Source organism: Macaca nemestrina, chromosome 18 (assembly GCF_043159975.1).
Source record: "Macaca nemestrina isolate mMacNem1 chromosome 18, mMacNem.hap1, whole genome shotgun sequence".
NCBI classification, from domain to species: Eukaryota; Metazoa; Chordata; class Mammalia; order Primates; family Cercopithecidae; genus Macaca; species Macaca nemestrina.
The window spans coordinates 47,481,823-47,508,818 of NC_092142.1; the positions used below are offsets into that span (position 1 = coordinate 47,481,823).

The 26,996-nt window shown below is 45.6% G+C and overlaps 1 protein-coding gene and 1 pseudogene across 3 annotated transcripts in view; one reads left to right on the top strand and one right to left on the bottom strand.

Moving 5' to 3' along the window:
* Positions 1–26,996, bottom strand: part of LOC105492236 (NEDD4 binding protein 1) — an 85,850-nt gene that overhangs the window by 58,821 nt on the left and 33 nt on the right. The window contains exon 2 of one of the 3 annotated variants that reach the window (XM_071084501.1): positions 20,287–20,415. Coding sequence is in view for 2 of the 3 variants with exons in the window: in XM_011759267.2 (XP_011757569.2) it covers positions 15,259–15,456 (198 nt within the window). In the remaining variant the exon portion in view is untranslated. Of the gene's footprint in view, positions 1–15,258; positions 15,666–20,286; positions 20,416–26,996 lie in introns of those variants that run through there. The other 2 variants (XM_011759267.2, XM_071084502.1) reach the window with 2 other exon arrangements.
* On the top strand, positions 5,779–6,266 carry LOC112428547 (probable ribosome biogenesis protein RLP24 pseudogene; annotated as a pseudogene).

Sequence of the window (26,996 nt, forward strand, 5' to 3'; positions counted from 1 at the left end):
GAATATCCAGTGCTGTTTTTTTGAGACAAGGTCTTGCTCTGTTGCCCAGGCTGGAGTGCAGTGGCACAATCTTGGCTCACTGCAACCTCTGCCTCCTGGGTTCAAGCAATTCTCATGCCTCAGCTTCCCAAGTATTTGGGATTATAGGCGTACACCACCACACCCAGCTAATTTTTGTATTTTTTGGTACAGACGGGGTTTCACCATGTTGGCCAGTCTGGTCTCCAACTCCTGGCCTCAAGTGAACTGCCCGCCTCGACCTCCCAAAGTGCTGGGATTGTAAGTATGAGCCACTGTGCCCTTCTGATATCCAGTGTTTTCAACAAAGGAAACACTGTCAAATATAAAATGGTATTTAATTCTCTTTGGGTTATACTCATATAAATATGTTATTAATATGTGTTGTAAAACTGTATGAGATTCCTATAATTCTGATATGCCTCACTATATGTTATCAATAATATTACAATTGTTATGTTAATTATTGTGTGCCACAGAGGTAACAAATTTCCTTATCAATTGTGTCGTTGACTGTGGCTGCCCTAAAATGTTTTTTCATCCACAGACAATTGTCTTGTTTTGATCCTCTTTAGAAAACGGTTTTATAATTAGCTATAAAACTTCGACAGGTGCCCTTGAATGCAAGTTTCTAATAATGCTGGAGACTGTGACATTAAAATAAAAAAAAACTTTCAGGACTCTCAGGGATAGCTAAAATATTCATGAATATCAAGCAGAACAGGAGTTAACTGAATGGACCGAACAGAAAACTGAAGTAATCTTTTTCTTCACTTTTTTTGCTTAAAAAGTTGATCCTTTTTGTTTTTTCAGAGCCAAGCGTGGTGGCTCACGCCTGTAATCCCAGCACTTTGGGAGGCTGAGGCGGGCAGATCACTTAAGGCCAGGAGTTCGAGACCAGCCTGGCCAACATGGCAAAAACCCCATCTCTACTAAAGGTACAAAAATCAGCCAGGCATTGTAGTGCAGGACTATAATTCCAGCTATTAGGGAGGCAGGAGAATTTCTTGAACCCAGGGCGCAGAGGTTGTAGTGAGTCGAGATCTTGCCGCTGCACTCCAGCCTGGGCAACACAGTGAGACTCTGTCTCAAAAGTTTCTCCAGAATTTGGAAACTATTTGTATTTTTAACTTATGGCGATACAGTTACTTACATAAGTGCAATAAGAATGTTTTCTTTTCTAACAGGACACAATTGGAGAAACTGGTTATTTTACCAAGGCTTTGACTGGAATGGCGTGCTTTCCTTTAAGGAATCAAACTTGACTTGTAGAGCCAATAAAAGCCCCTTGGGAAAACTGACCTCACACCTTGTTGACACAGTACCTGTACAGGGTTTCTGACCTGTGGTAAGTAAAGAATGTCACTTTCTGACAGGCCCAGGAGCCCCAAGTTATCTTGGGACCTCAAGAGGAGAGGAATTTACCCAACTCATAGCTATCTGAGGGTATAAACTCATGGATGGGCTTGGCTTTAAAAAAGTCTTAACTGAGGTTCCTTATGGAACTGAATTCCATCAAAGCCAATTAAAAGGCCTATGTGAGAAATAATTATTCTTGCTGTGTTCTATGGAATAAATCAGGCCAAGTATAATAACTAAAGTTTATTTTGCAAACAAATCAGTCCTATCATGATTTGTTGCTAATAAAAATAAGGACTGGGAGAGAAAAATTGTGTTTCAAAAACTATAGTATGCCTGTTATTGTTTTTGAGTTTTTATTTTACTTTTTTTCCTTTGCAATTTAGATTTTGGTGAGCCACAATGCCCCAAGCTAATGCTTTCAAATCTTTACTTTTAAAACTGGAATTTGCACTCTTTACCCTAGAACTCAGTATTTATAGTACACTGTCCGCTTAAATGCTGTACTAAAACCATAGATGAGAATACTAACACCTTTGTCATGAAGCCTTGGAATCTCAGCCTGGCCTGTGTGAGTACACTCAAGACAGATGCAAAGCAGTTCCACTCCTCTCACTTTGGGGTCAACACCTTCCCCCACTACTCCCGGTTAGGAGAAAGAAGGCAGAGTGACTGACGGCCCTTTCCCAACTTCATAGCCCACACCTTAAGAATAAGGTGCTGTTAAACCCAAAGGGAAGGATTGAAACCGCCTTTGCAAAAACTGTAACTGAGGAAATTATGACAGTGAAAGAGATCAGACTTGACCGACTCCATCTTGCTTCTAACATTTGAGCTGTCCTTGCTCACTCCTGGACGTAGGCTGGAACTAACCTTGGCAAGGAATTCAGTTTATGGTTTGACTCTGAAACAAAACTGGTAATAGCCCTTTCCCGAAAAGACCCCCTTCTTGCCTGGGGACCAGTCTGCCTTTGCAGGACTAACAAATTAGCTACAAGATTAGAAATGATGGTTTAGGGGTCATACAGCTTCTGGCTCCAAGAGTCTGAACTTCACCAAATTGCTCCTGGGGACAACATTACTAAGATCAGTGGTTGAGATATTTTCCAGACTCTGCTATCAATGGATCAGCTGACACCACCCAGTCCCACAATCTGACTCAACCCCATCTTCAGCCTGACCAATCAGCACTCCCCACTTCCCAAGCCCCTACCCGCCAAATTATCTTTAAAAACTCTGATCCCCAAATGTGGAGAAACTGATTTGAGTAGTAATAGAACTCCAGTCTCCAGCTCTGCGTGAATTACTCTTTCTCCATTGCAATTCCCATCTTGATAAATCAGCTCTGTTTAGGCAGAGGGCAAGGTGAACCCGCTGGGCAGATACATTGGTATCAACCTCCTGAAAAGCCATTACTAAGACAGATTCTGAATTTAGGGTATATGAAGCTGTCCTCACAGGATTAACAAGAATTCTGGGCAGAAAGATAGTTATAATTAAGCGTTAATGAAGCTGAACTCAGACCTACTTCCTTGTAACCGAAAGTCATGTAGCAGTAGACACTGAAAATTTGCATCCCTATTTTCCTATAGATAAAATTTCTGACCTTAGAATCATAAGGTTTTTAAGAATTGCTTAGGATGTTTTTCAGATGTCAAATTCCAGCAGAACAGCTAATGCTAACTGGTTTGACCATCCCCAGAGAGGAATAGAATCAGCATGAGAATACAGCTTCTTCTTCAACCTGTCCCATGACTTCACCCTGCACTCTAACCAATGAATGATCTCTCCACTTTGGCCCACTTCAAAACCTTTAAAACACCCTAACGCCCCAAACCCCTTAGGGAGTCAGAGTTGAGGTTTCCTCATGTCTCGTCATTTAGTGGCCCTACAAATAAACCTCTTTTTCTACTGCAACCCAGTGTCTGTGCATATTGACTTGCTGTGGACATGAGGCAACAAATCTATGCATGCATAAGCTTCTGTATAACGCTGCAAAGTGGAGAAAAGTTTTGGTGGATGCAGAATGCACGGCTCACAATGGAACAATTACATGGCTATACATGATCCAGACAAACATGGTTATTCCTGAGCAAACAGCCAGGCTGGTGGACTAGATAAAAGGCTCCCCTGAGAAGGGGGACTACCCAACTCCCTCTATAAATGCCAAGTGGAACATCCCAGACAAAGCAACTGATGTGCATGCCTTATGGGACTGGCTTTAAAGTGACTGGGACACTCGTTCAGCAAATATGCCTGCTTCCCAGGTCTTTTAAGAATTGCTTAAGATGTTTTTCTCAGGAAATTGGTAAGTGCTGTGCTTAAGGGTGTCCTTTAGGGTGGAACCCCTCACATAACCTTACTGCTGCAAAACCAGAAAATTGAGGAAGCCATGTCAGGTTGCTTCCTTAGCTTCATTAGGTCTTACAGACATGAATAAAAACATTAATTAACAAAAGAATGGCAAAAGGCAGGGAGGAGAGTCAAAAGACTCCTTCCAGGAAAATTTTTACGGGATCATTAACAAGGTGAGTAAAAAATCATTGATAGGGGTGATACAAAAAAGGAAAAGAAGGTGGAGAGTCATAGGACTCCTCTCAGCAGGGTGGTTATTAAGAAATGGCATGAATAAAATGAAATTAATGAGACTAAAAGATTTAATACAACATTACTGAAAAATAAGGTAGGTCTAAGGGAGCCCCTCTTGGTCCCTCAATTTGTCCCACGTTGGAGAAATTTAAAGTCAGAAGGCAAAGATTACAATGAGAAATCTGACCTGAAATTGCCTAGGGAGATTAATCAAGGCAAAATTGATAAAGCACAAGGGTCCCTTTGCTTACCCTGTGGCCGGGGACTCAGAGCCTCTGCACACAAGTGGTTAAAACCTTCAGGGGTGGTGAAGATAAATCCCTGAAACTCCTTGATATAAGGAGTCCTATGATCCAATGGCGAAGAAAGCCCCAACTAGGGATACTAGATTGGGAGAATATGAAAAGGTAAGCGTTGACAGGATTATATAAACTGGAATAGTAATAAACAGGCTTTAAGTTAAAAAGTTGTATCTCCTTTACTTGAATGCTTTATGGAAACGGATGTTACGTCTGGTGGGGAAACACTTCCCCTACCTAGTATTGTAAAACCAAAACCTGTTCATGAAGTCCTAATAGAGGCTAAAGTTAGGAAAGTAAAGTTGATGGAATTAGGGTACAAGCTTGGAGAACTGGTATATCTGAGTGGCATACTGGATTAACAACAATAATTTCTTCTTTCTTTCTAATATCACTTCAATTCCCACTGCCCCCACCCCTCATCCCCATCTGATACCGGGGTCACAGGACCAGGGCTGCAACTACCGTTGCACTAAGCAGGGATGACTCCTAAGCAAGTAACTGCAACTGTTTTTAAAACCTATGTCAGAATTCCTAAGGAGCTAATGGGGGTATGGTTGTTTCTTCACAAATTTTGGCAAAATAGAGGCTAAGGGGAAAACTCCCACACATCTCGTGTCAGAAGCATGTTAGAGTCTGCGTGAGCAGGAGAAACTGAGTCACTTATTCCTACATTCTCACAAGGACATTCACCAGTTTTGCAACCAAATCTAGCAATCTTATTCTAATACCGTTTTTTCAGCACCTATACTCATTTCCTCTAATGCTCCTTGAACCAGTTTTCCAATCCAGCTGGTTCCTTCACAAATGAGTTAAATGAATGCTTGCTATATGCTCACTTTTTTTTTTTTTTTTTTTTTTTTGGTATTTTTAGTAGAGATGGGATTTCACTGTGTTAACCACGATGGTCTTGATCTCCTGACCTCATGATCCGCCCACCTCAGCCTCCCAAAGTGTTAGGATTACAGGCGTATGCTCACTTTTTAGGAATTAAAATTTTTAAAACACATGGAAAATAATGTAATCATATTTTGTTCAGGGTACCGATGTGCCTAGGTAAAACTGAACATTTCATAGCTTGCTTTACTACTAGTGGTCACATGATATAGTTCCAGCCAACTAGAAGTAAGCAGAAACCCGCTAGGGTTTTCTAGAAAACTGTTACCTCCTCTTCCATCCTTCCTTCTTGAGAGACCTGATGGCTGGAGCTGCAGCGGTCATTTTGTGACCATAAGGGTAAAGTTTGTAATCATTACTCACTCTTGGACTGCTGCTTTAGACTTTTTAAATGAAAGAAAACCCTTATTTTGTATAGGTTTCTATTATTGCAGGCAAATTCATTACCTAATAGAGATATATCGATTTTCATTAACCTACCTATTATAACAAAGTAACAATTTCATTTTCTTAATTTAAAAAATATCAGGGTCAAGAATGAAACATACTGTGAATTAAATATGCTGATTCTTCTCAAGCTTGGCATTTGGTTGGTGGGGACCCATGCAGGTCCAACATGTGTATCGAGAAGTGTTATTTCTGTTCAGGCCCATCTACCCTGGCCATGGCATGATGTTCATCTGCAACAATTGCAAGGTGTTCGGATTCTGTAAATCTAAATCTCATAAAAACTTTAAAAAGCACAATCCTCGCAAAGTTAGATGGACCAAAGCATTCCGGAAAGCAGGTGGCGAAGAGCTTACAGTGGATAATTAATTTGGATATGAAAAACATAGAAATGAAACCATCAAATACCAGTGAAAGCTATGGAATAAAACTATTGAAGCAATGAAGAGAGTTGAAGAGATCAAACAGAAACGCCAAGCTAAATTTATAATGAACAGATTGAAGAAAAACAAAGAGTTACAGAAAGTTCAGGATATCAAAGAAGTCAAGCAAAACATACATCTTATCCGAGCCCCTCTTGCAGGCAAAGGGAAGCAGTTGGAAGAGAAAACAGTACAGCAGTTACAAGAGGATGCGGATATCAAAGATGCTTCTTAAAAATCTCTGTAATCGTTTCTTTTATGTACATTTGAAAATGCCCTTTGGATACTTGGAACTGCTAAATTATTTATTTTTTACATAAGGTCACTTAAATGAGAAGTGATTAAAATATATCTTTCCTACACTGCCATCTACAAAACATCAGATATTACAGATGTTAGCTTGCATCTCAGCGTTAAATCTTCACTGATATGTAAATCATGAAAATTCTACTTATAACTACAGAAGTGAATTGTGGACATAAATGGTTATGCCAATTGGATAATGGCACTAGGCAGCATTTGTATAATAACTAATGAAAAAAATCATGGCTAGAGATATATAAAATAAAATATTATTTGCAGCCAAATATTCCCTTTATTCATCCTATGGAAAGGCAGATACAACAAGGAACTAACAGTTTGTATGACAGTGTCAAATATTATTTTGATTTTAGTATTTCCTGTTTTGGTTTATTTGCATCTTAGAAGAGCATAATGGCATTGTTTGATGAAACTGAATTATGCTGGACTGTTCTGACCTGGTTTAACCGTTCTGATAGGTAGTTGTGGATGCTGGGAATTAGAACTGAATAATCTTTGGCTGGAATGGCACCACATGCTTCAATTTCCACTTTGGAGAATACTCAGTTCTAACTTGTTATTCCTGGTAGAACAAACTTTATTTTTCTAGCCTAGCAATGATCTAGAAGCAGAGGAATCCCAGTGCCTTTTAAAAGTTATTATGTAGTTTTCCTTTTAAACGCCCCTGTTTTTGGAAAGTAGAATTTACGGGTACAACATCTGTTCATTATTTGCACATAAAATAATACCATTTAAAAAGTTAAAAAAAAAAAAAAGTGCTGATTCAAGAATGGATAAAGATCCCAGAAGACTGGTAGGTAATTCAATCAAAAGATGCTATAATCACAAATTACTTTCATACTTTCAGACGTGAATTTATTCCTACAGCTCTTATTCATCAAGTAATGTAAATTACTAATTCTGTCAGCACTAAGACCGAATGAAACCAGAATCTTTCTAAAAAAAGGTGTTTTTTTGTAGTTGTTGTTTTGTGTGTTTTTTTTTTGTCTTTAAGAGACAAGATCTTGCTGTTACCCAGGCTGGAGTACAATGGTACAATCATGGCTCACTACAGACTTGGAACTACTGGACTCAAGCAATCCTACTGCCTCAGCCTCCTAAGTAGCTAGGACTACAAGCACATGCCACCAGCCCAGCTAAATTCAGTTTGTTTAAGCCAAAAAAATTCCTTTATGTTGTTTCCATATGAAAAACTGATTTTTGGCCAGGTGCAGTGGCTCATGCCTGTAATCCTACCACTCTGGGAGGCCAAGGCAGGCAGATCACTTGAGGTCAGAAGTTCAAGATCAGCCTGGCCAACATAGTGAAACCCTGTCTCTAACAAAAAACACAAAAATTAGCTGGGCATGGTGGCGCACGCCTGAACTCCCAGCTAACCAGGAGGCTGAGGTGGGAGAATCACTGGAACCCAAAAGGCAGAGGTTGCAGTGAGCCGAGATCATGCCACTGCACTCCAGCCTGGGCGACAGAGTGAGACCCTGTCTCAAAAAACAAAAAACAAACAACTACAACAACAAAAATAACACAACAACAAAAAACTGATTTTACAAAAAGTTTTTAAATTAATTACTGTAAGGATATCCCCCCTACAATTTTGTTCTTGAAACTCAAGACTGCCAGCCTTCTATGATTACATCAATTTCATAAAAAGCCAACACAGAACAAGATGTGGTCCTTGATTTAATTACAATCCTACAATACTGGCTGGGAAATGGACAAGAAAGAGGAAGCTACAGACAATCACTTCTGACCCGAGCATAAGCAATACCAGTATCCCTTATTTCGACATTCTGGTATAACCCCAAAATGTTAGCCCTAAGAAGAGACTGAACAAACCACTCTTTCTTAAGAAGATGATCTTCACAACCACGGTGAGTAAAAAATATTCTGGGAAGTGCAAAAAGGCCACCAACCTTCTTCCTAGTAAAATCAAAACAGAAACTCCATGTCACTACCCTGTATTACATCTATGAATTCTTTCCTTCATGAACAAATCAACTGCTCAAGAATTCATGAAACCCACCTGGGCAACATGAGGAAACCCCATCTCTTTAAAAAAAAAAAAAAAAAAAAAAAAAGCCCAGCATGGTGGCACGTGCCTACAGTCCCAGCTACTCAGAAGGCTGATGTGGGAGGATCACTTGAGCCTGGGAGGGCAAGGCTGCAGGGAGCTGAAATTACACTATTGCTCTCCAGCCGGGTGACAGAACCAAATCCTATCTCACACACGCACAGATGAAACCAGGTACCAGGCTCTTCTAACCGAAAGGGTAGTAAAACAGTACCTGGTCAACTTGAACCTTCTGAAGTCAGTACTGCATTAGGCCACTTCTACTTTAATTACTTTTTTATTTTCATTCTTACCTTACTCCATAAAAACGTAAGTAAAACTGGGAAAAGGTCAATTACTAGCTGTTCTTAAACACCCTCTCTTTTTCTCACAAATTAAAAATGGACTGGGTGGTAGCCTGCCTGAGTTTCACGGGTGTACTGTAACTTCAACGTTTTAAGACTGAGTAGTCCTCCCCAGGACTCTGCTTGAAGTCCTCCAGGCTCGTACTGTTTAGGGCACTGGCTAGGCCTCTGGGTGGCTACTCACTGCCATCAAGTAATGCCTGAAGCTAAGCATCAACTGATGGGCAGCTGTGGTCAGCAAACTCCACACCTTAAAAGTTCATGGAGACCCCAAACAAGTAGCTGTGCCATTTACTTCCAATTACTTCTTTTATCTGTTAACCAGCCAGGCTTCACTGACTGTTAGCACCCAGTTTCTTGCTATGGACTTCGGTGACCCCAGCATAGCACTAGCTCCAGATACTTCACATTGCCATCTCCTCTATTTTCTCACTTCTCTAAGATGTATGGAACACTTGCAGCTCACCCACAACTACCGAGGCACCCCCTGGCCCTCAGAGTCATCCTCAGAATTCCTTTACATCCAAGATTCCAAGCTCTGAAATTACTCTGATTACAACCTCCAGAATTCTCCAATACTTAATTTCCCTGTGTGCATGACCCTCTGGGTTTCAGAGGACACAGGGTCAAAGGTCTTGTCCCTCCCTTAATCCTCGCGGCTCATTCCGCCCTTTCTGCTTTCATCTGTTTCCCTGTCCTAGCTTGAACAAGGCTGACCTCTTCAAAAATATTTCCTGGGCCCCAGTGTGCCTTGCTCTATTGTACTTCAGACCCCCTTACCTCCAATCCTTGTGTACTGGCATCACAAACCTCTTGAGTCGGGGAAAACATTACCTACTTGAGAGTTTCTGGCTCAAGTGACACTGTAAGTTCATACTATCTAACCTTCCTTGGTCTTTACTTCATCCCAGTCCTTTTTATGTTTTCAGTCTGCAGCAGTTCCACTGCACCTAACACATCCCACTGTTTCGGAGCTCTTGCGCTCCCTCTCTGGGGATGAACTAGCACTGAGACTGTACTGTACGCCACTGGAGCCTTCAACTGCCCTCTTCAAGTATTAGAAACATATGGGCTAGGCATGGTGGCTCATGCCTGTAATCCTAGCACTTTGGGATCCTGAGGTGGGAGGATCATTTGAGCCCGGGAATTCAAGATTAGCCAGGGCAGCATAGTGAGATGCCATCTCTACCAAAAATACAAAAATACACCATGGGCATGGTGGCACATGCCTGTAGTCCCAGCTGCTCAGGAGGCTAAGAGGATCGCTTGAGCCTGGGAGGCAGAGGTTTCAGTGAGCTGAGATCACACCACTGCACTCTAGCCTGGAGACCCTGTCTCAAAAAGGCAGTCTAAAGCTCAGGTCAAAAAAATAAATAAACAAACAAATAAAAACAAAGCTCAGGTTCCCTGACATGTTTTGTTTGGCATATATAACTGTTTTTTCGAATATGTAGTTTAAAAATATTTTACTCATATAATTCGATGTGTATGATTTTAAAAATGTAAATTAGTGGCCACTTAAAGAAATACAATGTTATATATAATTAAATCCGGACTCCTTGCTTCTCTTAATGAGAACACTGGACATCACTGAGCCCCACTGTGTAACTGACTAATGCGATACACATGGGAATCCGCCCTCTCCAACAGGGCCCTGTGCCTTCCTTCATCACAGTCCCTCCTCCCGACCATCTCACTTCCCTACACAGGTTACCTGCCTGGTTCTCAGGAAGCACTCTGAGTTTGTGGCTCTTTGATCTAAAAGAAGGGTTCTTTTTTTTCTCTTGAGACGGTTTGCTCTTGTTACCCAGGCTGGTGTACAATGGCGCGATCTTGGCTCACTGCAACCTCCACCTCCCTGGTTCAAGCAATTCTCCTGCCTCAGCCTCCTGAGTAGCTGGGATTACAGGCATGCGCCACCCCACCCAGCTAATTTTGTAATGTTAGTAGAGACAGGGTTTCTCCATGTTGGTCAGGCTGGTCTTGAACTCCCGACCTCAGGTGATCAGACCACCTCAGCCTCCCAGAGTGCTGGGATTACAGGCATGAGCCACTGCGCCTGGCCTAAAAGAAGAATTCTAACTCGTCTCCTCAACCTCATCCCTTTCCACCACTGCTTCACAGGGAGGGTCCCACCTCTGTTTCTTCACTTTAATCTCTATTTGCCAATGAGGCAACAGCTGGCTAGTACCTCCCTTTCGTCTCTGAAATTCAATCCTCACACTCCTTTGTTTCCAAGATGTCTTCCAGCACTGACATCAGTCCCCTCTCTTTGGGCCCCCTATGGACACTGCCCTCTTATAAGGACTTCTTCTCACTCTTAGACATTGCCTCTCTAGCCCCTGTATTAATGCCAAATTGCACAAAAGTTGCTCAACCCTTATTCTCAATTTCTGTACTCATACTATTGAAAACCAGCAACAGACCACACTGAACAGCCCCAGCCCAGAGGTGTAAACACTGAGACATTTGTGGAAATGTAAATCTCTCATGTCCTCCTAACTCTTCCATGACTCTTCACTGACTACCTGCAGGGTAAAATCCATGTTCTGCAGCAGGCCCCAAGCACTTTGATGTGTGACGCAACTGCCCTCTTTCATGCCCCTGTGATTGCACACAGCTTCTTCCCTCTGCCAGGAGCTCCCTGCTCCCTAGGAAACCAGCTGGCAGAGCAACCCTTCCATTCCTGTGTTACAGAAACACCTTGCACACATTGCAGTTGTTATATGTATCACACTTTACTGTATCTTCCCCATGTCTGTCTCCCCTAAGAGGCAACGGGATCCTTGAGGTCAAGGGGTAACCGTCAGTACACTCCCTGGCACCAGAGTTTTCCTTAAATGTTGACAAGCTGGTAGTCCCACCAGTCAACAGGTCAAACAACTTAACCATCCCTCCTGCCACCTGGCTTAAAACCAACCCCTAAATCACCACATCCACACAGCTGCCCTGTCCCTGTGAAAACCTTGCCACCCCTGCCCCCCTTATGCCCAAGGCTAACTTGCAACAATGTTCCTTCCACTGTTGGTCTTCTGTTTCAGGAAGATTCCATGCTTCTCAAAATCCTCACCAATTCTCTATTAAATAAGGTCCAATGACCTTAGCCTGACATTTTGGTACCTCAGGCTTCATCTTTCACAGGAGCACCTGGATACCGTTTACCATGACACTCCATGTTTTCTGGGCCTTTGCTCCACAACCACCTCTGGAAGGTCAGGCACCTGGGAATATCTGGCTCTTCAAAGGCCAGCTGAAGTACTGCTTCCTACAACAAATCTTCCCTTTAACAAAAGTGGCCACTGGTACAGAGTCAGTGCCTGTTTTTCAACCTGCATGGGCACTATCACTGTCAACTAGCAGTTTCCATTTCACCCCTCTGCAGTCAATGGCGGCCCACCTAACTAAGCTCTACATTCTGCTCTACTCTATCATTTGCAAAAAGCAGTGAATTAACATTTTAAAGGCAAAACACAAGTAAACCACGTGGTGGGACACAAGACACTTCACCTCATCTTATTTTGAGCAGAGACACTATAACTGAAAAACTCTTTTTTACACTAAATCTTCCTTCCTCTAAATCTGCTGCTCTTCCATAGCCTAACTTAAAATATTACAGACATTGAATCAAATTTGCTTTCCTGTTCTTAGTTTTTAAAATCAAGATAATGGTTTTCTCTTCCTTCAAGAAAGTAAAACAAACTCCAAAACAAATTCAGAACAAAAAAGCCCTGATTGTGGCGTTCAACTCTTACCCATGAGTCTCATGGGGAGAAAAAAAAAATTTCTTACAAGTGGGAGGGTTGACTTATGAGTAATACATATCACAAAGATCAACAAGCAGGAGCACATACTAGCAAGAAACTGTAAGACACACCTTTCCCAGACAGCTTGGCTGAACTGTGTGGCAAGGACAGCCAAGAAAACTGGCACTGGGAAGGTCTGGCAGGACCAGCAGGGCTCTTCTGTAGAGCAAAGGAGTCATTCTCCGTGCTTGCGATGAATCTTGAGCAAAAGCAGAACCCAGAGCAGGCAGAATGCACAGCAAAGGCAGAGACTACTACAGTGGAGGTTTAAGCTGAAAGGTGCTAAACCAGAACATTGGAAAAATAAAGTGGGGTTGGATTAATCGTTCTGTAAGTCAGAGGAGGAGTTTAGGCTGAATGAGACAGGTGACAGGAGGATCTAGTAGGTTCCAGGGCAGGAGAATGACTTTTTGCAGGAGGATTACTCTAATACAAGTTGAACCAGGGAGGGAGGGAGCAATGAATGAATAAAGGCAATGGAGCAAGGGAAGGGACACACAGTAATGAAAGTCTTAACTGCAGCAAACGCAATAGAAAGGAAAGGAACGAATGCAAGTAAGAGATTTTCAGAAGAAAAAGCAGGACTTAATCATGTCAAGCGTTTAAGCCCTGAGAAGTGCAGAAGATTGGATACCTGGGAAGAATGGACAAAGGGGAATGCGCCTTAGACCAGCTGTCTGCAATCCAACTGACTAAAAAAGTTAAGCCCAGGAAAGCAAACTTGGTTCTACATCTACAATGTTGGCTTTTTGTTTTGTTTTGTTTTGAGAGGGAGTCTGGCGCTGTCGCCCAGACTGGAGTGCAGTGGCGCGATCTCGGCTCACAGCAACCTCTGCCTTCCGGGTTCAAGCGATTCTCCTGCCTCAGCCTCCTGAGTAGCTGGGACTACAGGCGCGTGCCACCATGCCAGGCTAATTTTTTGTATTTTTAGTAGAGACGCCACTGCACTCCAGTGTTGATGACAGAGTGAGACCCTGTCTCAAATAGAAAAAAACAGGTAAACATACATCCTTTCTTTCTGACATTCTCCAAGTGTTTTATTACTATTAATGGTTTTTTTCCGAATCTCAAGAGGAACACGGTTTTTACCGTGTTACCCAGGACGGTCTCGATCTCCTGATCCACCCGCCTCGGCCTCCCAAAGTGCTAGGATTACAGGCGTAAACTACCGCGCCCAGCCTAAAATGTTTTAAGTTAAGCTGTGAAGAACTATACAGCTGAATGCCCTGTCTCCTCTAAGCATGTTTAAAGCAAACACTCACGATTTTTTGTTAAATCTAAGAACATCAGGAGATATGACTACTCAGATTCAAGGACACTGACATTTGTCAAGTAGGATGCAAAAAGAGGGCCCTTCCTGCCCACCCCGCAGACAGGGCTCATCGTATGAAAGGCAAGTATCGAGAACGAAGGCTCTGGAAACAAACTCCTTAGGTCTGAATCCTGCTGCCCTACTTAGGAGATGGAAAAACCTAGAAAAACTTGGTTACCTAGGAGGAGGAACATACTGTGTTGCTTTTTGGTTTGCAAAGGGAGGGAAGTAGATAGAGGTGCTGAAGAGGTCTGAAATGCTGATTTAGGCAGAAGGTGAGTCACCACTTTGAGTTTCAGTTTCCCCAGCTGTTAATTAAAAAAAAAAAAAAAAGACAGCGGGGTGGTGGTGGGGAGGATAAAATCTACCTTATTAGAAGCCATAAGGGCTGCAAATTCCTTCTGAAGTAACCTCTGATGTTCTATAAGCGTTATGTAAATGTTAGTTGTACGTAATATCGATACAAGGAATAATGCTGTTTTTTTACATATTAAATATCAGGCCAGGCGCGGTGGCTCCCGCGTGTAGTCCCAGCACTTTGGGCGACCGAGGTGGGAGGATGACTTGAGTCCAGGAGTTTGAGACCTGCCCGGGCAACATAGTGAAATCTCGTCACTACAAAACAAACAAACAAACAAACAAATAAACAACAACAAAAATGAGCTGGGCGTGGTGGCGCGCTCCTGCGGTCTTAGCTCCTCGGGAGGCTCAGGTGGGAGGATCACTTGAGCCCGGAAAGTCGAGGCTGCAGTGAACTGAGATCGCGCCACACTGCACTCCAGTGTGGGTGACAGAGTGAGACCCTGTCTCAAATAGAAAAAAATAGGTAAATAAACATACATCCTTTCTTTCTGACATTCTCCGAGCGTTTTATTACTATTAATGTTTTTTTGCCGATTCTCAAGGGGAACTGAGATCCCAAAAAGGCTCAGAACTGCAGTAGTGGAGGCCCGGGGCTGGGGGATAAAGGCTTAGGTGGTGGATAACGAGGCTGCGGGCCCAGCACCAGGCCTTGCGTACCATCCTGGTGGCCGGGGAACAGATAACAACAGGCGACATGCGCAGCGCGCCCGGTCCGTTGCCACAAGCTATGCCCGCGCTTCATGCACATCCCCCACTTTCATCCTTGCAACAGCCCTCTGAGGTAGGTACTTTCGTCAGCGCCACTTTACAAATGGGGAAACTAAGGCTCCGGGGATCAAGCCGCTATCCAAGGTCACATGGCTCGCGAGCCGAGAAGGCAGGTTCGCGGACTCCCGAGACTGCGTTCCCAACCCCGGCGCATCGCGGCGGACGACGGGGGCGGGGAGGAGCGGGCGCCCGGAGACCCAGACCGATCCAGGCCGCGGGCGCGCGGGGGCGGCGGCCAGACTCACCTTGGCGCTGTGCACCGCCTCCTGCGCCCCGCAGAGCTGCAGCCAGATGCGCGCGGGCAGCGGCTCCTCAGCCCCTAGCGCGCCGAGCACGGCCAGGTTTACGCCGAATAGGCCCTCGATACGGCCGCGGCTCTGCTCCAGCAGCTCCGCCTTCTCGGCTGGCGCCGTGAACTCGTCCAGTACCGCCCGGGCCGCCATGGCGGGCGCGGCCTCCCGCGGCGGCGCCGGGGGCCGGCGGCGGCGACGCCCCCTCAGCTTGCTACCGCTGCTCCCAAGCCAGTCAGGCGGCGTCGGCCGTTCCCGGCCGCCTCGCCCCCGCCCGCACCCCGCCACCCGCCCTCAGGCCCAGCTATACCATCCCGCCACGACCGCAGCAGCTTGGCAACTGCTGGCAGAGAACCCCTCCGCCCCTTTGCCGCCGCCGCCGCGGGCCGAGCCCCACCGCCGCGCATGCGCCCCAGTCGAAGCCGTCATTGAGGTTCGCCGCCCCCTAGGGGAAGGGAGGTGGGTGTGGGCGACGGAAGTTGACGTCACCCACAGTCGCCATGTTGGTTGAGAGTAAAGGGATGGTTCTGGAGGCCTGGGCGGACTTCTTTGATGAGGGCAAAGTGCTTTCGGGGAATCTGGTGGATGTAAATGTATGGGTTTATAGCTGGGGAAACTTAATTGCCAGGAGGCGAGACTGAGAGTGTCACACAAGGATTGGACTTGACCTTAGACATCTTGACGCTCAAACCAGGATTCTAGCAGTTGAGTTATTCAGTTTCACATTAATCCACAAGCAGATGGGACCTTTCTCTCTGTTTCTTCCCTTCCTCCCTACGCTGTTACCTTCTTAGCTGCCCTTCTCACTTTTTTCTCTTTCCCTCTTTCAGTAAAAATGGTAGCAAGAAGAGAAGAAAATGGGCATACTGACGGAGAATTGAAAAGCAAAAAAATGATTAAGATACATTCAAGAAGGCCGGGAGTGGTGGCTTACACCTGTAATCCCAGCACTTTGGGGGGCAGAGGCGGGCGGATCACCTGAGGTCGGGAGTTCAAGACCAGTCTGACCAAGATGGAGAAACCCTGTCTCTGCTTAAAAAAAAAAAAAAAAAATTAGCAAGGCATGGTATCCCAGCTACTAGGGAGGCTGAGGCAGGAGAATCACTTGAACCCTGGAGGCAGAGGTTGCGTGTGGTGAGCAAAGATCACGCCATTGCACTCCAGCCTGGGCGACAAGAGCGAAATTCCGTCTCAAAAAAAATAAATAAATAAATAAATAAATTCAGGAGAGTGATTTCTGTGAGGGAAGAAAGGGGATATGTTATGGGAGTAGCCCCAAAAGTGGGAGTTTGGGGGCTCACTCATGATCTTACCTGGGACTGGGGCAAATAAACCCTAACCCCTCTCCAGGTCTGTTTTCTGATCTGTAAAATAAAAGGCTACACTCAATTATTTCTAAGGCCTTTTCCAGGTTTTATATTCTCTTGAATCCATGAAAACAGATTGTGGAAGATAAAGTGTTGAATTCCTTTCCTTCAGCTAAATATTGTGGCTATAGCAGATAGGGGCTCTGGGAATATTACCTCTCTACTTTTTAATTCTTCATCTATAAAATGTAGATAGCAATAGTACTTCCTATGGTGAATATTAATATAGTACCCAACACTGTAAGTGCTCACTGAACATTATTATTATTGCTAACTTAGCAATATATTTACGGCTCAATTTTCAGGAAAAATCTTTTTGTGGATTATGCAACCACAGTGAACTTGTGGGCCCAGGAGCCTGTGCCATCTGTGTACATCCCCACTAGAGGAAAAGGAGCAGGAGCTAAAGATGCCTTAGTTGGAAATACCAAGGGGGAATGGTCTCTGTAGCAGGATTTACCCAAGGTAAAACCTGTGAGAGATCCAGCCTGATGGGGGTTTCCATATGTCTCAGAAACTCAGGTGTGGTCTCCCAGTGCCCCACCAAGAGGTGATTCAGCACAGGGAAGAGAACCACTAGGCTCACAGATCAACAGCTTCCTGCTCCCCTGGGCTTTTCCCTTGATGTCCACACAACCGGCAGCCTTGCTCCATCAGGTAGATGAACTGGGATTGGCTGAGGCAGGTCAGGTGGCAAGTGTGGCATTGCTGATGTATTGCTTGCAGAACCGCAATCTATCAGTAAGGCATGTTGTCAACACAGCATGTTATTTCCTGCCTTATTGCACTCACCTTAAACGGAATTGCTATTGTTCAGTGATTGGACAGGGCTTTCCCTAGGGCTGGTTCCTGTTTGCTCCCAGTGACTTCCCTGCTTGCGATTCTTAATTGCTTAATTGTAAGAGGTGAGGAGGGAGGCTGCCTTGAAAAACACACCACAGTGCCTTCCTCTCCCCACTTCCCTCCAAAAAAATCCTACCCAAAACCAACAGAAGCAGTGCAAACACACACCCTTAAAAAATGCTGGGCCATGAAGCTGTGCTCATAAGTCACTGGGTTGGTGTATAATTGAAGATACATAGTTTTGGGAGGATTTCCCCCACTTTTAATTTAAGACTTGCCAGGCTAGGTGTGATGGCTCACACCCATAATCCCAGCACTTTGGGAGGCCAAGGAGGGGTGTATCACTTGAGCCCAGGAGTTTGAGACCAGCCTGGCCAACATGGTGAAACTCTGTCCCTATTCAAAATATAAAAAGTTAGCCGGGTGTGGTGGCACATGCCTGTAATCCTAGCTACTTGGGAGGCTGAGGCAGGAGAATTGCTTGGACCCAGGAGGCAGAGTTTGCAGTGAGCTAACACCACTGTACTCCAGCCTGGGTGACAGAGCAAGACTCCATCTCAGAAAAAAAAAAAAAAAAAAAAAAAGACTTGCCAGTTCATATTTGGTCAGCATTTCCCTTTAGGGAACTCTCAGGGTTTCCTGAGTGTAAGGAACAAGGAGAAAGAGAGAGAGAGAAATCCCCTTTCAAGAACTCCCTTACTTCATGCTGTTTCTCACTCAACCACAACTTCCCTCGGTTAACCAGCCTTGCCTATCTGGCTGGCCTGACCAGCCAGGATAGTTGATGCCAGAGATGAAACCTTATGGATTCTGTATTCTAGATACTTTAGCTTTGTTTTTCCTTAACAATCTCATAACAACCTCATGAGCCCATAAAATGGTGTGGAGAGAATCACTTATTCTTGCTTCTCATATTTTCAAGGACAGGAGGAGATTCCTATTCTATTTCCCAGTGGGGCCAGGTGTGGAGGAACATGTCTATCTAGCTTTCATCCCCCTTTTCCCCAAAGCAGGAGGAGGATTTCTCTGACTGGTAACTTTCTGAGAAGGTGCGGTGCTGGGTTGGACCATCCTATGCCCTGGTAATGGGCTGTCTGCAGTTGCTGTGTTAGTGACTGGGGGTAAAGTATTTTCACCTCAACCACATCCTCCAGTCTAGCTGTTGTCAGCAATGAAGATGACATTTTGATCTCTACCTGGCTGACATCTGCTTTTCTTCCTTAGTTCTGAACTCAGAAGGGGCAGAAAGAGTGTTTATTGGTCTCCTAAAACTCCAACAGTGGTTGCTATTGTTTTTCTTCCTGTTTCAAAGATGAGGAAACCAGCCGGGGGTGGTGGCAGGTGCCTATAGTCTCAGTTACTTGGAAGGCTGGGGTGGGAGGATTGTTTAAGCCTGGGAGTTCAGGGTGTGCCTAGGCAACATAGGGATATCCTGTCTCTTACCTGGCCCCCCCACAAAAAATGTAAATTAAGGGGAAAAAAAGAGGAAACAGAAGGATAGAGAAGTTCTGGAATGTTCCACAGAGCTAGTCAGTGAAGTGGTAGAAATAGCCATTTGAATCCAGGCAATCTGACTGTATCCAAGCAGCTTGGCTTCAAAATGCATTTTAAAACCTTGTTTTCTTTCCTTCTTTCTCCCTAGTCTCAAGATACAACTTTGAGACAAGCTGTATATGTGTTTCCTGTCATGTTGACATACAGCCTCAGAATGGACTGTGAACCTCCACTCCCTATTCTTCCCCATTCCATGCTCCCATGCCGTATGCACATTTATTTACCCAAACGCTTGTCAAGCACACACCATGCTCACTTATCTGGTCATGAATTTCCTTAGAAGCTTCGGGGCTGGATATTTTGTGTGTGTGTGTGATGGAGTCTTGCTCTGTCTCCCAGGCTGGAGTGCAGTGGCGTGATCTTGGCTCATTGCAACCTCTGCCTCCTGGGTTCAAGCAATTCTCCTATCTCAGCCTCCCGAGTAGCTGGGATTACAGGCGCACACCACCACACCCAGCTAATTTTTGTATTTTTAGTATAGATGGGGTTTCGCCATATTGGCCAGTCTGGTCTCAAACTCCTGACCTTAAGCGATCTGCCCACCTCGGCCTCTCAAAGTGCTGGGATTACAGGCGTGAGCCATTGTGCCCATCCAGGGGCTGGATCTTGACATGGACCTTATACCTCCAGAATTCTCTCCCCAGTCAAGGCTGAAATTTACTCCTGGCTACACTCACTCACGTTTACTCACGCTCACGCACTAGAAATTAACTGCAAGACTGGCTGCAGTTCATTTGCAACCTGGTCAGGCCCAGGATGGCACTGGCCCCTTCACCAAAGGGAACAATAATTCAAGATAAGCTGTTGGAGTGGATCGCACCACTGACCCCTCCTAGCCCCCTTCCTCTCCATTCCAAACCCCTCTCTCTTTAAAAACCCCTGCATTCCCTCCATAAATTGAAGGGTGGAAATTTTTGGAAAGAATCTTGCCCACTCCTTCTCTTATTAGCATGGATGATAAAATCTCCTTATCACACTTTGCTCTTGTTATTCTGGCATTTTTGTACCAGTGGCGAGTAGACCCTTTGCTGGTTACATGAGTCTGCTGAGTGACCTTATGTGCTATGCCATAATGACAGGAGCAGCAAGCTTGGATATGCAGCCAGCCCCTTCTTCTGCCCTCATGCAAAGGTAAGCAAGAGGAGATCACATGGTCTCATGACCAACCCCTTAGTCTTGGACCCTCCTTGCCGTGGGATGCTGTCAAAACCAAACAGACCTGCACAGGGAATGTTGCTCGGCACGCCCGACCAATCAGATCAGCAGACGAAGATGCTTCCTGGCTAGCAGTGTCTACGTTGGTGTGTCTTCCTGCGTTCTGTGTTTTTGGTACAGTCACATGTAGGGCCTTTGAGCAAGAAACGGTAATATGATCATTCTTCAACTACACACACAAGGTTTTAATAAATTTGCAAACTGTTCAACCTCTCTCATCCCCTGTCAACAGTCCAAGCCACCATCATCTCTCTGACAACCATGAGGTCTCCCCATAGTCTTTTTGGCCTCTCTGTAAATGTCAAGAGCTACAACAAGTATGAGATTCAGATAAATTATTTACAAATATTGATGCTGCAGCCAGAGTGATCTTCTCAAATTGCAAATCTCTTTTTTTTTTTTTTTTTGAGACGGAGTCTTGCTCTGTCGCCCGGGCTGGAGTGCAATGGCCGGATCTCAGCTCACTGCAACCTCTGCCTCCCGGGTTTACGCCATTCTCCTGCCTCAGCCTCCTAAGTGACTGGGACTACAGGTGCCCGCCACCACGCCCGGCTAATTTTTTGTATTTTTTAGTAGAGACAGGGTTTCACCATGTTAGCCAGGTTGGTCTCGATCTCCTGACCTCGTGATCCGCCCGTCTCGGCCTCCCAAAGTGCTGGGATTACAGGCTTGAGCCACCGCGCCCGGCCTCAAATTGCAAATCTCATCTGTCAGACCCTTACTTAGGGTAAGGGTCCAAGAGCTTTCCCTCAGGGTCAGAATAAAATCCAAAGCCCTTGCCTTGAGTGACAGCCCTTGCCAGACCTGCCTCCTGCCTGCCCTACCTCTGCTCCTCTCTGCACTGGGCCCAGCTCACACCATGGCAGGGCATTTGCACTCACTGTTCCTTCCTCCTGTTTTATTTATTTATTTATTTATTGAAATGGAGTCTCATTCTGTCCCCCAAGGCTGAAGTGCAGTGGTGTGATCTCGGCTCACTCTAACCTCTGCCTCTTGGCTTCAAGCAGTTCTTGGGTCTCAACCTCCTGAGTAGGTGGGAGCACAGGCGTGCGCTACCACTCCCAGCTAATTTTTAGTAGAAATGGGGTTTCACCATGTTGGCCAGGCTGGTCTCAACCTCCTGACCGCAGGTGATCCACCTGCCTCGGCCTCCCAAAGTGCTGGAATTACAGGTGTGAGCCACTGCACCCGACCACTTCCTCCTATTTTCTTTTTTTTTTTTTTTTCTGAGACAGAGTCTCGCTCTGTCACCCAGGCTGGAGTGCAGTGGTGTGATCTTGGCTCACTACCTCTGCCTCCTGGATTCGACAATTCTCCTGCCTCAGCCTCCCAAGTAGCTGGGATTACAGGCATGAGCCACCGTGCCTGACCGAGCCCTATTTTCATTTAGTTAACTCCTCACCCTCCAAAGCTCCATTGAAGAGTTATCTTGTCAAGAATTCATTCACTGGTCTCTCTGATGAGCCAAGTCTCCTGCTGCAGGCTCCTGGCACTGTGGCCCTGTCACTCGTGGCACTAGGGCCAGTTTTATGTGTGCTTGAGTGATGGGATTGACTCAGGTCCACCTCCACCATCAGACTGTCAACTCTATGGGGGCAGTGATCTGAGGCTGAACTGAGCTTGACGTATTCCAGGAACAGAGGACAGGGCAGGATGCACCCCTCCAGAAACACGCAGAGACAGGATGAGACCAGACTCTCCAGAATGTATGTGGTGGGCCTGTTACAGATTTTGTATTTTATCTTAAGTATAATGAGGAAAAAAAAGCCTTCTCAGGTTTTGTTTTGAGACAGGGACTTGCTCTGTTGTCCAGGCTAGAGTATGGTGGTGCCATCATAGCTCATTGCAGCCTCAAACTCCTGGGCTCAAGTGATCCTCCTGCCTCAGCCTCTCAGTCTGAGTACCTGGTTCTACAGATGAACATGACCGCACTTGACTAATTTTTAAATTTTTTGTAGAGACGGGGTCCTACTATGTTGCCCAGGCTGGTCTGGACTCCTAGCCTCAAGCAACCCTTCTGCCTTGGCCTCCCAAAGTTCTGTAATTGTAGGAGTGAGCTGCTGCCCCTGGCATTCCCAGGTTAAGCAGTGAATGCATCATCTAATTTATGCTGTAAGATCTGTCTCCCTTTTCTGGGGAAAAAGCGTGGTGGAGGCCAGAGTAGACTGGGAAGAACATAGGTGCATATATATATATGTTTATGTAGAATATCTTCCATACCACAACAATTCCATCCAATCCCCTTTCTCAAACATGAAGGGGCTGGGTTTCCTCTCGGCATGGTAGCCAGTTCCAAGTAAGACTGTTTCACCAGCGAGCGTTCCATGAAAAAGGAAGTGGAAGCTTCCGTCTACTTCTAGTAAGAACACTTGCTGGGGAAATAGTCTTACTTGGAACCTGGCTACCATGCCGAGAGGAAGCCTAGCCCCTTCATGTTTTGTTTTGTTTTTGTTTTTGTTTTTGAGATGGAGTCTCGCTCTGTCACCTAGGCTGGAGTGCAGTGGCGCGATCTCTGCTCACTGCAAGCTCCGTCTCCCGGGTTCACACCATTCTCCTGCCTCAGCCTCCTGAGTAGCTGGGACTACAAGCACCTGCCACCACACCCGGCTAATTTTGTTTTTGTCTTTTTAGTAGAGACAGGGTTTCACCATGTTAGCCAGGATGGTCTTGATCTCCTGAACCTGGTGATCTGCCCCTCTTCATGTTTGAGAAAGGGGATTGGATGGAATTGCTGTGGTATGGAAGATATTTTATATATATATATATATATATATATAAAAAATATAAATATATATATATATTTTTTCTTCGCGGTGGCAGTATTGGTCTAGGTGCCAGAGGATGGGGGCTTGGACCAGGAAGTTGCAGTGGGGAGGGAGTGGAGGAATCTGAGAGCTATTTTGGAGGAAGAATCTTTCCACTTAAGTGTGGAAGGCGTGCTTCTCCTTAGCTGCAGGAAAAGCTTAATGCGTCCGCTGCTTCTAGTCTTTCATTCTCTCCCTTTATATATTTCCTTTGCATTTTTATTATCCATGTATTGAAACTCCTCTGACATTGATGCAAACTGCTACAACTGCCACAATACCGAGAGGAGCTATTTATAACACGCAGTCATCTTAGGTGGGAACACAGCTCTCTGCCAAGTGCTACTACAGAGATTGCCGGCTGTCTGCCAGCTCCCAAATGTTTCTAATTCAAAGCATTTTCCCATCACCCTCTACAGCTAGGATTTCTCAACAGGGGCACAATTGACATTTTGGGTGAGATAATTCTTTGTTGTAGGGGCCCGTCTTGTGAATTGTAGAATGTTTAGCAGAATCCTATCCTCTACTCACTAGATGCCAATAACAACCACTCCCCTACACCCAGTGTAACAAGAAAAACGTCACCAGATACTGTCTAATGTCAAAACTGTCCCCAGTTGAAAATGATTGGTCTACAGAGATAATTCAGAGAAAGCCCTGCCCCTAGGGCTGAGCTAATAAATCAGCATTTAGCCAGGTGCAGTGGCTCATGCCTGTAATCCCAGCACTTGGGGAGGCTGAGGTGGGTGGATTGCTTGAGCCCAGAGGTTCAAGACCAGCATGGGGCACACAGCAAGACGCCCCCATCTCTGCAAAAGATCTTAAAAAATTAGGCTGAGCACGGTGGCTCATGGCTGTAATCCCAGCACTTTGGGAGGCCAAGGCGGGCGGATCACCTGAGGTCAGGAGTTCGAGACCCGCCCGGCCAACATTGTGAAACCCTGTCTTTACTAAAAATACAAAAATTAACCGAGCATGGTGGTGTGCACCTGTAATCCCAGCTTCTTGGGAGGCTGAGGCAGGAGAAATACTTGAACCTGGGAGGTGGAGGCAGCAGTGAGCCAAGATCATACCACTGTACTGCAGAGTGGGTGAGAGAAGCAAGACTCTTCTCAACAAACAAGAAAAAAGAAAAAAAAGCCAGGCATAGTGGTCTTAGCTACTTGGGAGGCTATGGTAGGGGGATGGATTGAGCCTGGAAGGTTGAGATTGCAGTGAGCCATAATTGCACCACTGCACTCCAGCCTGGGTAATAGAGTAAGACCCTATCTCAAAGGAAAAAAAAAAAAAAATAGAGAATTCAGAATCCTCTTTCTACATACTCCATGGGGGACACACACATCAAATCTAATGAAGGCTTAATTAGTTAAGGGTTTGTGGTTGGTTGTGTGTCCACCAGAGTGACTGGGGCATCGGCCCACTGTCTCTCACTGCTTCTCATCGGCTCATCAATAGAACACGTTCTTGCCAGGCCTACCTGTCTTTAAAGCCCAGCCCACTTCTCACTTCTTTCATGAAACCTCCTTGTCCTACTCAACTTCCTGTGGCTGGTTAGGACAATTGAATAATTGATTACTTAATTGATTGATTCATTCATTCAACAAGTATTTACTGAGCACCTACTAAGTGCCAAGCACTATTCTAAGTTCTGGGAATGTAACACTAAACAAAGCAATGTCTGCTCTCATCAGCTTACATATGAGAGGCGAAGGCAGGCAATGAATGAATGAACAAGTGAATAAATGTTACAGTGTCAGTGAGCAACTGCTGGCAAATCTTCCCTCTAACAGCCCCAAGCCTCAGGCTGCAGAGGCGCTTGGAGGTGACTCTTCACTATAAGGCCCTGTCTGACCCACCCTCTTTAATTTACAGAAGAGGAACCCAAGAGCAAGAGGGGAAGTGCCTTGCCCACAGTTCCATGGTTGTCTTTCCCTACAGTGTAACCCAGTGCAGACACCTCTTCAAGCACAGGCTCACTGAAACTGTGTCGAGGGAAGGGCCACTCCACCTCCTCCATATTCCCTGTACTCACTTGTCCGGCCAGCTGCCCTGGGTCCTGCCTCCCTGTAGCTCCCTCCACAGCAGTAATGCACTGGGGCAGAGGCAGGAAGACCCCTCAGGAAGGTTGTGGGACAGGTGATCGGTCACCAGATATGGGAGGCCAGCCGGGTGACCTCTTGGGACCACCTGACCCTGTGATACCATCAGCTTGGCATCGGACCTCAGGGGTGGGGTGGGCTTACAGGAAACCAGGCCTGTTCTATTCCTCGTCTGTGTTAGGTAGTTTCCAAAGATGGTCCTCAGCAATTCCTTCCTTTCTGCATGTGTGTGCTTCTCTTTAAGAATCTGGGCTGGCCTCGTGACCTCATTGACTAATAGAATTCAGTGGAAGTGATGTTCCAGGACTTCCAAGATCAATGCTTAGGAAGATGAAAGCTTCGACTTCCTTTTTCTTGGAACACTTGGTGGTGAAATAGTCTTACTTGGAACCTGGCTACCATGCCAAGAGGAAGCCCAGGCCCTTCATGTTTGAAAGAGGGGACTGAATGGAATTGCTGTGGTGTGGAAGATATTCTATATAAACATATATACACCTATATTCATTGCTTTTCCAAAACTTCCTGCATGCCTAATCTTGTACAAGGAACTAGGCTATGCACCAAACACTTAGAACAGTAGGTGTTCAGCAAATACTGATTGACTGACTCTACATGAATGATCTCATTTAGCCCCAACAAACAATTCTATGAAGTAGGCATTATGCCCGTTTTACAGATTAAGAAACAGAGGCTTAGAGAGATTAATTAACTTGACTGCAGTCCCCACCACTGGAAAGGGACTGAGCCAGGACTGTCACAGCAGGTGTGCAATATTGAAGACTTCCCTGCACAATTAGAGGGGCAGAGGCATGCCTTGGCTCCCCTTGAACTCTCCCACTCCCAAACTCATACCAGGCTAGTTTAGAGACTTGCCCAGGATCAATAATTGGGCCTTCTTGACTTAAAGAGCTCCAGGACAAGATGGCACAAATGGCCTTTCCATATTACAGGATTGCGGGACACACACGGTGAGGAGGGTGCTCCTTCTACTTGACCATGGGCTCTTGGTTCTCTGAAATAATAGGAGAGACCATTTGCACACTTTGTTACAAAACTCTTGCATACCAGACTGGGCAACATAGCAGGACCCTATCTCTGTAAACCATAAAATAACTACCTGGGCATGGTGGTGGGTGCCTGTAGTCCCAGCTACTTGGGAGGCTGAGGTGGGAGGATCACTTGAGCCCAGGATTTCGAGGCTGCAGTGAGCCATGATCAGGCCACTGCACTTCAGCCTGGGTGACAGAGCAAGACCCTGTCTTTAAAATGAAAAAAAAAGAAAAACAACTGCATGCACTGAAAGACACGGTTGGCCAGGCAATTCCTCCCTCTAACAGCCCCAGGTCTCAGGCTGCAGAGGCGCTTGGAGATGACTCTTCACTATAAGGTCCTGTCTGACCCACCCTCTTTAATTTACAGAAGAGGAAACCAACAGCAAGAGGGGAAGTGCCTTGCCCACAGTTCCATGGTTGTCTTTCCCTACAGTGTAACCCAGTGCAGACACCTCTTCAAGCACAGGCTCACTGAAACTGTGTCGAGGGAAGGGCCACTCCACCTCCTCCATATTCCCTGTACTCACTTGTCCGGCCAGCTGCCCTGGGTCCTGCCTCCCTGTAGCTCCCTCCACAGCAGCAATGCACTGGGGCAGAGGCAGGAAGACCCCTCAGGAAGGTTGTGGGACAGGTGATCGGTCACCAGATATGGGAGGCCAGCCGGGTGACCTCTTGGGACCACCTGACCCTGTGATACCATCAGCTTGGCATCGGACCTCAGGGGTGGGGTGGGCTTACAGGAAATCGGGCCTCTACCCT